Below are 14,688 nucleotides of genomic sequence, written 5' to 3'. Positions count from 1 at the left end.
CAGACCAAAGGTCCATCAAGCCCAATGTCCTGTTTCCAACAGTGGCCAATCCAGGTCACAAATACCTGGCAAGATCCCATAAAAGTTCAATACATTTAATGCTGCTTAGCCCAGAAAAAAGCAGTGGAATTTCCCCAAGTCATTTTAATAATAGTCTATGGACTTTTCCTTTAGGAAGTCGTCCAAACCTTTTTTAAACCCCAAAGGGGTGTGAAAGTTGTCTTCAATTTCACCTAAACAGCAGAAGCTGGATTCAGGAATCAAACCAGGAATTCCATATGGCAGCAAAGCACGGCCATCTTCTGTTAACGTGTAGGATCCGCATCACTAAAATAGCACACACAAGAACATAAGAGTAGCCATACTGGGTGAGACCAATGGTCCATCTAGCCCAGTATCCTGTTTCCACCAGTGGCCAAGCCAGGTCACAAGTGCCTGGCAGAAACCCAAATCATGGCAACTTTCCATACTACAAATCCTAAGGCAAGCAGTTGCTTCCCATGTCTTTCTCAATAGCAGACTATGGACTCCAGGAACTTGTCCAAACCTTTTTTAAACCCAGATATGCTAACTGCAGTTACCACATCCTCTGGCAGAGAGTTCCAGAGCTTAATTATTTGTTGAGTGAAAAATATTTCCTATTTGTTTTTAAAGTATTTCCATGTAAGTTCCTCGAGTGTCCTCTAGTCTTTGTACTTTTAGTACAAAATCGATTTACTTCTACTCATTCTACACCACTCAGGATTTTTTAGACTTCAATCATATCTCCCCTCATCCATCTCTTTTCCAAGCTGAATAGTCCTAACGTATTTACCATTTCCTCATACGAGAGGAGTTCCATCCCCTTTATCATTTTGGCTGCTCTTCTTTGAACCTTTTTTAATTCCGCTATATCTTTTTTGAGATACGGTGACCAGAAATGAACACAATACTCAAGGTGCGGTCGCACCATGGAGTGATACAGAGGCATTATAGTATTTTCAGTCTTATTCACCATCCCTTTCCTAATAATTCCTAGCAACCTGTTTGCTTTTTTGGCCACCGCCACACACTAAGCCTTCATATTATAAACAAGTATCAAAAGGTGAAAAACAGTATATTCTATGAAATCCACAGTTTAATGAAAAACCTTATCAATAGAAATCAAACAAAATAAAACATGGAAAAGAAAATAAGATGATACCTTTTTTATTGGACATAACTTAATATATTTCTTGATTAGCTTTCGAAGGTTGCCCTTCTTCGTCAGATCGGAAGTAAGCAAATGTGATAGTAGATAGTATATATAAGAGAAACATCAAAGCTAATCAAGAAATGTATTAAGTTATGTCCAATAAAAAAGGTATCATCTTATTTTCTTTTCCATGTTTTATTTTGTTTGATTTCTATTGATAACCTTTAAGAGTGGACTAACATGGCTACCACACCTCTCTACTTAAGAAAAACCTTGAAATTCACTCTTATCGCACTTATGGTTGATGTTCTGTAATTACTCTGGAAGAACTCGGGGGCCTTTTTACAAAGCTTAGCGTGCACTAAATGCTGCGTGTTCAATTTATACCTATGGGCCACACAGCGCATGCTAATTCCTAGTAACACAAACTAAGCTTTAGTAAAATGGCCGCCTTTGTAAGCTGGCAGTTTTTACTCTAAAATGTTTACAAATCTAGAAAAATGAGAATGACCAATAAATCTAGGGGATTTCTTGAAGTGCATTATATGGTCTGGACAGTGCCTGTGAGAGACAGATGATAATGTTTTATTTGCTTTTCAAATTTTGGAAACATGCTAATGCAAGAAAAACAAATCAGTGGGCATCACCGATTGTGGTCACTTAAGTTTTCTTCCTGCATAGCCATAATACTTCAGTCACGTGTCTGAGGGAGGTAGTCTGCTGCTTTTTCCCAGTGCACGCTCATGTGTGGATCACTGCTTCAGTGTCCTAAACAAAATCTACAAAATATACAAGTTGCTCCAACTAAAATTCAGGATTACGCTGTAGATAGTGATTGGCTTGGCTAAACCTGTTCAACAAATCAAGACAGGCAATCTTTTCACTAAGTTATGCAGTTTAAATCACAGCAGATAAAGACTCGCATGGTCCATCAAGTCTGCTCAACAAGGTGGTTAGAGCCGCACCCACCACTCTGTGCGGCCCCCGGTCACTGATACTTAAACCCTGGTTGTCCAGTCTTTACCATGCCAACTATATAGGCAGCCAAACATGTAGTAGTCTTGGTTAAACTCACATTTGATCCCCAAGTATTACAGTATTCAATTTATAGTCAAGATGTCTTCCCCTCCCCCTGAGCTGCACAGCACCCTCACTCACAGCATGCGACAACATAATTAAGTCAAGAATATATTTACCTGAACAGCACTAAGAGTATATAAAAGGTGGGGATCATGACCTATACTGGCACTCAGTCCACCACACTCATGCTGACATGGCTTGATAAATGCTAGTATTTCCTCCTTGTTCATACGATGCAGTTGCCCCATCAGATCCATTACGGTCAGGCCCCAGTAGACACCACTCATCCTCAGATACTCAGACATGCAGTAATCCTACAAGTACAGGGTATTATTATCTTTACATCTCATTCAGTAATTCATTTTTTATTGTCATCTTCATAGAATTAGAAATATCCAGAATTTAAAGTGAACTCTTCTTGAAACACATAACTGGCTCATGTTCAACTGTTAAGCACTGGAAGAAATCGGTTATTGAGAATATTAAGGGAAGGTATCACCTTCTCAAAGGGAAACATAAGCATCGTATTTCCTCTATGTGCCTGAGCTAGACTTAGAGGTCTGCTACCTACAATTTCTGCATACCCGCTCCCTCGCTCTAAAATGTCTTAAAAGAAAGTATTTTCTATGAGGCCCTTTTACATGTTAGGTGTTAACGCATGCCTAACTTAAAATTTATTTGGATTTATTTACCACCTTGTTGAAGGAATTCACTCAAGGCGGTGTACAGTAAGAATAAATCAAACATGAGTAATAGGCAATTACAGCAGTAAGAATATTCAAATAACAATACAAAGTATGGCATAGTAAACTACTTACAATGTCAACACAATAAACAATAGAACATTTTAACTGACAATGTAGGGGTTAAGCAAAGATGGAACATATAGATAGGTAAAAGAGTAAGAGGAGTTAGAAAGTAAGGTGACTAATTTAAAGAAAGTTGCACATGAGGTCAGAGATGGTTTAATATTATCTCAGCTAGCATAGGAGTGAAAAAACATGTCCTGCTGCAGTATGTGTAACCCGTGTCACTCCTTGTGTGTGTGAGACTAACAAGCGGGACACGCTCAGGCATCCTGCAGTAACTGCCAAGTTAGTGCGCACTAATCATGTACTAAATTTTTTTTTTTTTTTTTTGAGGGGAACGACAAGGGGCGGAGAGTGGACATTCCTACACCAATCAGATAGTGCATTACTGCATACTGACTGGTCAGCACAGGAATACTTCACGAGCCCTTACCGCCTACTAAATGGGTGGCATTAAGTGCTCACGCGGTAAAATTTTGCTTAATGGCAACATTAGCATATGGCCATTAATATAAAAAATCAGGGCTGTACGTTAATTGCAATTAACACCAATGTTAACGCATTATTGATTAAAAATTAACCGCTCTCCCTCCCCTGCCCGCATGCATGGTCGGTCCAGCATTTCTCCCTCAACCTTCCCTCTCCTTCCACTTTACCTTTTTATTTTCAGTAAGCCTTCACCCTGCAGCAACAGCCGTACTGAAATGCTGCCTCTGCCTGCACCGGGCCTTTCCCTCCGACCCATCCCACCCCTTTCTGACGAAACTTCCTGTAAAGGAGGGGAGGAAGAAATGCTGGATCAACTGAGTGTGCAGACAGGGCTAGGAGGGAGAATCACAGAAGGGGAGGGGAGGCACATTTGAGAGAGAGAGAATGGGTGAAGGCACGGGGGAAGGGGCCACATATAAGAGAGAGAATGTATGAAGGCACGGGGGGGGGGCACATATGAGAGAGAGAAAGAGAGTGAATGGATGAAGGCCTCCTATAGACAAGGTCTACTTCAAGTCACTCCGATGCACTGCCTATTTGCAAGAACCTTTGCATATATTCTGGCATCAACATTTATTAGGGAAATGCATCTATAGTTCTGTACATAATTAGGGTCTTTGCCTGGCTTCTCATGCACAACAATAGCAGACTCTGTAAAACGTCCCGCAACCTCCCCAGAAGATTAAGGGGCTCCAGAAAATCTACTGCAGGGCCAATATTTTGACAGCCAAGAGAGAATTTAGATCTATGTGGAACTGAAGAGCAAGAGCGCCATAGGATCTAAATATATACAAGGGGACTTGTTCCATGAGACAACTAATTCATCTAACACAGGTAAAGACAAGATAATATGGAGCCTTTGAAATATTTAAAGCTGCAGTTTGCAATGTCTGTCGTTGCAGTTTTACATCAATGGATTTAATAGAGTGATAACCTATATTATCAACATTGGAACTGATATGTAGGAGTTCTCTAGTTACAATATTCACTCAATTAGTATTATTAAAATTGTATATTTAGTACATGAAAGTGTGCAGTAGGGTTCATGAACGTGTATGGTGCGAGTTTTGGTATGGGTGTGGATGAAAGTACTATGGAGTAAATGGTATGGTAATATATTATTGATGATTTCATTGAAAATTTTATAACGATATCAATAAAGTTGATTTTATGTTATATTTAAGAACTCAAGGTTACTGATTGGATAATAGTTAATTAGTAGTAACCATAGTGGAATTTTATAATATCCAGGTTTGTTGATTGTAGTCACCAGCAAAGTTATGATATCTAATGTGGAAGGGGTGGGGAGGGAGAGGAAATGTGTGCGCCGCCAAGTCTATCCCTATGCCCCCCACCCATGGCCTGCTGGCTATGCCCCAGCATTAATCACAAAATTAAATTTTTCAATTGTGATTAAAAATTTGAATTGAAATTCAGTCTTACAAAAAAAAACACACACACAAAAGCCATTTTATGGCTATAGTAAAAATGGCCTTAGTGCACAGGAAAAACCCATGTAAAGGTACACTAAGACCACTTTTTGCTGCAGCTTAGTAAAAGGACCCCTTTGTTTTAAAATTGTATTTTTATTTCACAAATTTACCAGTCAAATCCAACATAGTTCAGGGTAGCAAGCACTCTATTTGTTGAGTACTCTTTATTACAACTCTATTAAAAATCCAAAGTCCTTAAATACCTGACATGGGCCGCATGAGGGGTAATATGCTTGGAATCAACATAAAACACAGGTTAAATATAACAAACATCATAAACAAGGAACCCTATAAATATCGTATGTGCACAAGAACAAACAAAAATTCATATAATACCATATAGTTGATCTGGTGCATTCAAGCAGTACAACTTAAAATGCTAAGGAGTTGTGATACAAAACTGTTGTGAAATTGCAAATAAATAGTAAAAGTAAGAAGTGGCCTGCAGCAGGTAAGACACATGTATTAGGCGCACACCGGGCCAGTTTTTACTGCATCTACAAAAAAAGGTTGGGTTTTTTTTAATGTGACGGGAAAAGGGCATGCGGAAAAACTGAAACCAGCACGCGTCTAAAACTGGCCTGAGCCCTTAACGCCACCCACTGATCTAGTGGTAAGGGCTCAAGCGCTACACATGCAGCCGGTCAGTGCACACTATCTGCCGATTACCGCCACGAAAGGCACACATAGGAGGAAATAAATAATTCATCCAGGCATTATGGGCGTGCGCCAAATCTGAATTACTGCCAAGGGGTGTGCATACAGCCTACCGTGGCTTAGTAAAAGGGCCCCTATAAGACCAGAACAAACAAGAGAGAATGCTGCTAGAGATCACAGAGAAGGACCCGTTTACTTCTTGGAAACCCAGCACTTCCTTTATAGCCCTGCAAGAGGGCAGTGGCTGATGTCATCACTCCCTGTCTGGAAGTATATAAGGAAGTACTTGACTCCCAGCCAGTGCCTTTGCAACAAGTCTTCTAGAGTGTTCTAGCGTGTGTTGCTGCCTTGGTCCAGTTTGTTCCCTGTTCCTGCCCGTGTCTTGTTCTAGTCCGGCTCCTGTTCTTGCTCTGTGTTCCCGCCTTGTTCTTGCCCTTCTTCCTGCCTTGTCTGCCAGTTCCAGCCCCGACCTCAAGCTCCAACCCTGTCTTTAGTCCAGCCTTGTCCAGGTGTCTCGCCTGCTGCCAGTTGGGGCCTAGCCAGCACTTGAGTTGGCTAGGTAGCGTATACTCCGCTGCAGCCCAAGGGCTCACTCCAAGTCATGACACATTGCGAGTGGCTTAATCATTATGAAAGAGTGAGTGTGATCAAAAGACTTTTATAAACAAGTAACCACATGTAATTGAATACATACCACTGGAAGGAGTGTGATTCATATACACTCCTAACAAAAGTGCTAATACCCTGCAATACTTTATCAAAAATAAAATAGACGTGTAAAAAATTAAGTAATATCCTTAACAAACCATGTAAAACCATTCTTTGCCGTTGGTACAGGTGCATACAGTTTGCCCCTTGGGAGTAAAGAGATTGTCATGGCATGCCATGATCTCCTTGACAAGGAGCTCAATCTTGCCATCTCTGAAATTGCACTTCCTGCTCATGGCCTTCTTTTTGGGTGCCATAACAATTGTGGGATGTAGAGGGTTAAAAATACTGAGTTGCACATTTTTACAGGGCACTGAAGGCATTTCAGCTGCAGGCACTTAGGCATTTGGGAAATGGATGGGTTTTTTTTTTTTTTGGGGGGGGGGTCAATTATGACACACACATGAAAATATTTTGGGGAGAATGGCATCTAAATCCTGTGATTTAGATGCCATTTTCAACCCTCAACGTTGCCTTATCTTTCCTAAGGGGGAGGTGGCTTCTCATCTGCCTGGAATCTTCCATACTTGGGAAACAACTCATTTGCTCTCCATTCTGTCTCTGCAGCATCAGGCAGCTGAACCCTGGAAGCCATAAGCCAGCTGGATTCATTTGCCAGTGTCTTCAGGTAAGCAAATACCTCTGATCCATCCTACCCTTCCCCATCTGCTAGGAAGCTGACCTGAGACCTGGTCTGCCTTATGTCTCTGCTAACAAAGGACTCCTTGCTTTTTGCAGGACTTGGCTGATGGACAAGATAAAGAATAGGCACTGGTCAGCAGAAATATAAGAGACAGCAGTGGACTGTGATACAAACTCCTAGGAATGAGTCTATGTACCATATTATCCACAGGCCTGAGGTACACAAGGTCTACATCTGGTGACTTCTCTCCAGCCTTGAACTTCATGTCTCTCTTCAGCTGGCTCCTATTCTTTAGTACCAGTCCTCCACATCTCCATTCGTGTGGTAAACCCCAATCAACTTTGCTCATGTGCCCACCCATTCCCAGGGTTAAGGTAGACCATTTTATTTATGTATTGTAATTCCCTAAAAAAAAAGGTTAACTCACCCCACAAGCATCAGAATTCCAGCATCTTAACGTTATCCCTGTCCTGCCCCACACCTCATGTTCAGGAGGCCCTAAGGTGGAGACTCTCATCCTCTACAAGGCCATCTGCAAAATCTACCGGGGCGGGGAGGGATGTGGGTTCCTCCAGTAACGTTCCTTCTCTTCCTCCCTGAAGGCGAATTCTGGCTGGTGCCTACACTATTCCCCTGCCTTCTGGCCTGCTGAACAGAGTAAACTAGTTTCTGCAATGGCCAAAGACACCTGTTGCTTACTACCTCACCAGTTGCTAGTGTGAGAGAACAGACAGTTTCTTTCTCTCCTCATGTATATATCCCTCCATACTTTTATCTAGTTTGCTTCTCTTCCCTCCCTTCCAATATCTACCGCGGCTGTTAATATGTAGAAATGAAGTCAGTAGAAATGCTGGCTGGGAGCAAGGAAGCATGCAGAACAGAGAGTAAAGTATAGTCTAGACACTGTCTATGCATACCTGCTGGTTAGTACCAGATGGGTGCTTAGTGCAAGACAACACATCTTTACTTTGAGGAGCTCTTTGCAGTCTGCGAAAAAGGTGTGGTGCTGTAGAATGAAAGGGAGTTATGGGGCTGGTCTCCTGCTGCAAGCTGTCAGAATCAGACAGGAAAATGCTCAGATAAAGGGAATTGTGGCCAACATCAGTACATGTGGCTCCCTAGCTGGAGTCAGCAAATGTCTACCTGGAATCTTTGACAACAGATAACCGTGATGGGAATTTGGTTCTAGCATGGAGCTGGATTGGGAGACCAGCATGTAGGGTGGCACCAATGTTTGTGTCACGGACCCTGCAGCCACAGAAGACATAGCGAAGGAAACAAAAAAAGGCACAGGATGATGCTCTATGGATTAAAATCTTTTACTGATATCCAGCTACTAGGCCTGCATCAGGAGTCAAGAAAAAAATGTATTATATATATATACAGTGGTGGAAATAAGTATTTGATCCCTTGCTGATTTTGTAAGTTTGCCCACTGACAAAGACATGAGCAGCCCATAATTGAAGGGTAGGTTATTGGTAACAGTGAGAGATAGCACATCACAAATTAAATCCGGAAAATCACATTGTGGAAAGTATATGAATTTATTTGCATTCTGCAGAGGGAAATAAGTATTTAATCCCTCTGGCAAACAAGACCTAATACTTGGTGGCAAAACCCTTGTTGGCAAGCACAGCGGTCAGACGTCTTCTGTAGTTGATGATGAGGTTTGCACACATGTCAGGAGGAATTTTGGTCCACTCCTCTTTGCAGATCATCTCTAAATCATTAAGAGTTCTGGGCTGTCGCTTGGCAACTCGCAGCTTCAGCTCCCTCCATAAGTTTTCAATGGGATTAAGGTCTGGTGACTGGCTAGGCCACTCCATGACCCTAATGTGCTTCTTCCTGAGCCACTCCTTTGTTGCCTTGGCTGTATGTTTTGGGTCATTGTCGTGCTGGAAGACCCAGCCACGACCCATTTTTAAGGCCCTGGCGGAGGGAAGGAGGTTGTCACTCAGAATTGTACGGTACATGGCCCCATCCATTCTCCCATTGATGCGGTGAAGTAGTCCTGTGCCCTTAGCAGAGAAACACCCCCAAAACATAACATTTCCACCTCCATGCTTGACAGTGGGGACGGTGTTCTTTGGGTCATAGGCAGCATTTCTCTTCCTCCAAACACGGCGAGTTGAGTTCATGCCAAAGAGCTCAATTTTTGTCTCATCTGACCACAGCACCTTCTCCCAATCACTCTCGGCATCATCCAGGTGTTCACTGGCAAACTTCAGACGGGCCGTCACATGTGCCTTCCGGAGCAGGGGGACCTTGCGGGCACTGCAGGATTGCAATCCGTTATGTCGTAATGTGTTACCAATGGTTTTCGTGGTGACAGTGGTCCCAGCTGCCTTGAGATCATTGACAAGTTCCCCCCTTGTAGTTGTAGGCTGATTTCTAACCTTCCTCATGATCAAGGATACCCCACGAGGTGAGATTTTGCGTGGAGCCCCAGATCTTTGTCGATTGACAGTCATTTTGTACTTCTTCCATTTTCTTACTATGGCACCAACAGTTGTCTCCTTCTCGCCCAGCGTCTTACTGATGGTTTTGTAGCCCATTCCAGCCTTGTGCAGGTGTATGATCTTGTCCCTGACATCCTTAGACAGCTCCTTGCTCTTGGCCATTTTGTAGAGGTTAGAGTCTGACTGATTCACTGAGTCTGTGGACAGGTGTCTTTCATACAGGTGACCATTGCCGACAGCTGTCTGTCATGCAGGTAACGAGTTGATTTGGAGCATCTACCTGGTCTGTAGGGGCCAGATCTCTTACTGGTTGGTGGGGGATCAAATACTTATTTCCCTCTGCAGAATGCAAATAAATTCATATACTTTCCACAATGTGATTTTCCGGATTTAATTTGTGATGTGCTATCTCTCACTGTTACCAATAACCTACCCTTCAATTATGGGCTGCTCATGTCTTTGTCAGTGGGCAAACTTACAAAATCAGCAAGGGATCAAATACTTATTTCCACCACTGTATATATATATATATATATATATATATATATATATATATACACACACACACACAGAGTCACACACAGTGCACTCCATTTAAGTGCATGTCGGATAAGCGCATGCTCTGTTTAACTGCATGCCAAACCTTCGGTCCCGTTTTTGGCGCCATCAATTTCTATGGGGACAAACTTCGGTTTAGCGCACCACTGATAAGTGCAAGATTCGCTTATATGCATGGTTTAAGACCGCTCCTCTATAGAAAAGACTCCGCATAAGCACACGCACGGAATATGGAAGTCGATTGGCACGTGACAAAGGGGCGGTAAATTTGAAATCTCATTGGTTTAACTGCCACAGGCAGAATAAGCGAAAGAATGTTGTTAGAGTGTACACTGGAGTCGTCATCATCGTCGCACAACTGTAAGACTTTAACACTGGCTGAACGAATAGAAGCTCTTAAAAAATTAGAAAACAAACAAAGTCAAGCATCTATTGCTAAAGAATATGGTGTCAAACCCAGTCAAATTTCACGTATCTTGAAGCAGAAAGATCAGCTTCTGGAAGACTGGCAAAACAATACAAATCCACGTAGGAAATGAAAACGGGCAGGAAAAGCTGAGGATGTAGAAGATGCTCTTCTTCGGTGGTTTTCTCAAATCAGGAGCAGTTTCCTGTCAGTGGTCCACTGTTTATGGAGAAAGCTAATCAGCTAGCGGAAAGTCTTGGACTAACAGAATTCAAAGCCACTGTTGGATCTTTGGAAAGATGGAAGGAGAGGAACATAAAATTCAAGAAACAGCATGGTGAAAAACAAGACGCTGATGACTTTGGTGCTGAAAATTGGGTTGTTTCAGTTCTTCCTACCATCTTGAATGAGTTTATAAGTACATAAGTACATAAGTAGTGCCATACTGGGAAAGACCAAAGGTCCATCTAGCCCAGCATCCTGTCACCGACAGTGGCCAATCCAGGTCAAGGGCACCTGGCACGCTCCCCAAACGTAAAAACATTCCAGACAAGTTATACCTAAAAATGAGGAATTTTTCCAGTCCATTTAATAGCGGTCTATGGACTTGTCCTTTAGGAATCTATCTAACCCCTTTTTAAACTCCGTCAAGCTAACCGCCCGTACCACGTTCTCCGGCAATGAATTCCAGAGTCTAATTACACGTTGGGTGAAGAAAAATTTTCTCCGATTCGTTTTAAATTTACCACACTGTAGCTTCAACTCATGCCCTCTAGTCCTAGTATTTTTGGATAGCGTGAACAGTCGCTTCACATCCACCCGATCCATTCCACTCATTATTTTATACACTTCTATCATATCTCCCCTCAGCCGTCTCTTCTCCAAGCTGAAAAGCCCTAGCCTTCTCAGCCTCTCTTCATAGGAAAGTCGTCCCATCCCCACTATCATTTTCGTCGCCCTTCGCTGTACCTTTTCCAATTCTACTATATCTTTTTTGAGATACGGAGACCAGTACTGAACACAATACTCCAGGTGCGGTCGCACCATGGAGCGATACAACGGCATTATAACATCCGCACACCTGGACTCCATACCCTTCTTAATAACACCCAACATTCTATTCGCTTTCCTAGCTGCAGCAGCACACTGAGCAGAAGGTTTCAGCGTATCATCGACGACGACACCCAGATCCCTTTCTTGATCCGTAACTCCTAACGCGGAACCTTGCAAGACGTAGCTATAATTCGGGTTCCTCTTACCCACATGCATCACTTTGCACTTGTCAACATTGAACTTCATCTGCCACTTGCACGCCCATTCTCCCAGTCTCGCAAGGTCCTCCTGTAATCGTTCACATTCCTCCTGCGACTTGACGACCCTGAATAATTTTGTGTCATCGGCGAATTTAATTACCTCACTAGTTATTCCCATCTCTAGGTGACATTTTCAATGCTGACAAAAACGGTCTCTACTGGCGAGCGATTCCTGATGGAACACTTGCATTCAAACAAGCCGAAACTACAGGAGGTAAAACGTCGAAGGACCGACTGACGATCCTCCTTTGCTGCAATATGGATGGGAATGAGAAGTTGGAACCATTGGAAAGAGCAAACAGTCCCATTGCTTCAAGAATGTTAAGTGACTTCCTCTGTCATATGAGGCTAACGCAAATTGTGGATTTCCCCTAAGGTAAAAGCATAAAAGATTTAACAAGGGCATTCACCTGTGCTTCAAGTGTAAGGGAACCAGACAATATGACAGCCAAGACCTTAACAGTATCTTCAAAGTGAAAATATTGGCCACTAGGTTTCAATATATCATCATTCCAAATATCGTCTCTTTGTCCTAAGTAAAGAAACTTAGCTTTGTTCTTATTGAGCAATAGGAAGTAAAATTGTTATGTCACCAGCATAACTAATGACATTAAATCCAGCGGTACTTAATACCTGGCCTAAAGAAGACATCAGTATATTAAATACTGTATGTGATAAAGGGGAGCCCTGGTGAACCCCACAACTAGAAGACCATGGCTCAGAAAGGACCCAGTGAATTTCACTCCATACATCCTAGAGGTGAGGAAACACTCCAACCAGGAAAGTACATTGCCACTTATATCAACATTATCAAAAATATTCATTATTAGGTGATGATCCACTAGGTCAAAATCACTCAAAAGATCAAATTATAGGATAACAGCTTTATGACCTTTACCTAATATCATTCTTCCCTCAGCTATTAACACACTGAGTACTGCTTGTGCTATAACATCTATGAACACCAGACTGTGAGCTGTGAAGTAGGTTAAATGGTCAATGCTGTTTGTGTCCTGCTTTATATTCTCATGTCTAGGTAACTGCAGCTAAATTAGGGAATAATCTTCTTTGTTCATTTCATCTTCAAAACCTTCCCCTAATCCCCGGAAGGACAGTGGCAGAGCTCATGGCTGTAGGGCATCTCAAAGTGGGGCCTGAATTCAGAGGCTAGACTGGACCTCATAGGGCTGGTGAGGCGCTGGCCCAGGAATCTGTCAGACAGACATGCTTGCACCGGCCACATTCCCTGCACATGTCTCTCAGACATTTGTCTTGGCCATCTCCTCACTAACTGAGGGGCCAGCCTGGCCTCAGTATCTGGTAGGGCAATATCTGGCCTCTTGAGTCAGCTTGGGGACGGCCCCACTCCCAAAAGCCCTACAGCCATTATCTGGGAGAAAGGAGTGGAAAGGGAGACTACAGTCCTGTGTGCTCCATCTCCTCAGGGAACTAGATAGCAGCTCCATACACCTTACACCTGTGTCAAATGCCGTGATGGACAACCTTAGTTACACCTTTATCGCTGGCTGGCAGACTCTAAGATATTTGCCACCACCTAATTTTTGCTACTGGAGGTACATTGTAGTTTATGATTTATAATTCGCCCTTATCCAGGGCAGAGCACAATAGTGCATACATAACACCACCAAAGAAAAACAACAACAATACAACACAGCATAGGAGCCAACTTTTCAAAATTATTGGGGGTGCTAAGCCCAATGGAAATAACCCCTCCCTGGACACATACAAGCAATTTTCTCAATATTGGGGGTGCTCAAGCACCCACAGCACCCAGAGTCGGCTCCTATGCAACGGAGAACTCAACATCACTGCTAAGATTAGCTGGAATATGCTTTATTCATACTTACTATACTGCCTTAACTGATGTAATATATCAACCTAAAAAATAACAGAACAAAGTTAACTCATGATGGTTTAGAGTGTGGCCTGGTATCCTGGCAGGGGGGGGAGCAGGTTCGAGTCCCACAGGGCCTTCTGCTGCAGGACCCATTACATTCCTCTCTATTACCACAGCACTCCGGTCGAGCACTTGACATTCAAGGGGAGCTGCTCTGATTGTGGACACTGTGAGCTCTTTGGACACGTCTCTCCCTGTCTGTCACCCTCTTCCCCATTGTTTCTGCAGTCTCCCTTTCCCAGGGCTTGCCTAGTAATGTTGGCACCACAGCACCTGCCAGCCTTGTATAACAAGAAATCAACAGATTTTTACAAAGTAGATGACCTTTGTATGCCAAAAACTGTAAACACTGCAATTCTAACATTAAACACTCAAAACTGTATACACACACTGGTAATTGTCCACTGGCCTCATTGAGGATGCCACCACTCCTCATGCAGCAACCTCATCTCGGCCACAATCTGGGCCAGAAGTTCATGTTGGGCCACCAGCTCTTGCTGCAAGTCAACTATGCATGGCTGAGACTTGCAGCAGGAGTTGGACTTGGTGGGTGGCAGAAGACGTGGTAGTCATTTCAGAACAGACCTCAACTGCTGTGCCCTAGGTGCTTTGAAAATGAGTCCCATATTTTCAAAGCACTTAGACTTACAAAGTTACATAGTAACCCCATCTCCACCCTCCCTTTCCTATCCAAGATACTTGAACATGCTGTTCACCACCATTGTCTTCACTTTCTTTCATCTCAAGCTAGTCTTGATCCACTTCAATCTGGCTTTCGCCTTCTTCATTCAACTGAAACAGCCCTTGCTAAAGTCTACAATGACCTGTCGTCCTGGCCAGATCCAAAGGTCTCTATTCTATCCTCATCCTTCTTGATCTATCTGCTGCTTTTGACACTGTTTATCACAGTCTACTCCTTGATACACTGTCCTCACTTGAATTTCAGGCCTCTGTTCTTTCCTGGTTTTCTTATCTCTCCCA

At 42.9% G+C, this 14,688-nt stretch overlaps 1 protein-coding gene across 1 annotated transcript in view; it reads right to left on the bottom strand.

The window, feature by feature from the left end:
- LOC115459175 (geranylgeranyl transferase type-2 subunit beta-like) overlaps window positions 1-14,688 on the bottom strand; it is a 30,223-nt gene that overhangs the window by 10,208 nt on the left and 5,327 nt on the right. The window contains 1 exon segment of the mRNA XM_030189038.1: window positions 2,371-2,568. Coding sequence (XP_030044898.1) covers window positions 2,371-2,568 — 198 coding nt within the window.

Source organism: Microcaecilia unicolor, unplaced genomic scaffold (assembly GCF_901765095.1).
Source record: "Microcaecilia unicolor unplaced genomic scaffold, aMicUni1.1, whole genome shotgun sequence".
Lineage (NCBI taxonomy): Eukaryota > Metazoa > Chordata > Amphibia > Gymnophiona > Siphonopidae > Microcaecilia > Microcaecilia unicolor.
This window is presented reverse-complemented; position numbering and strand designations above follow the sequence as displayed.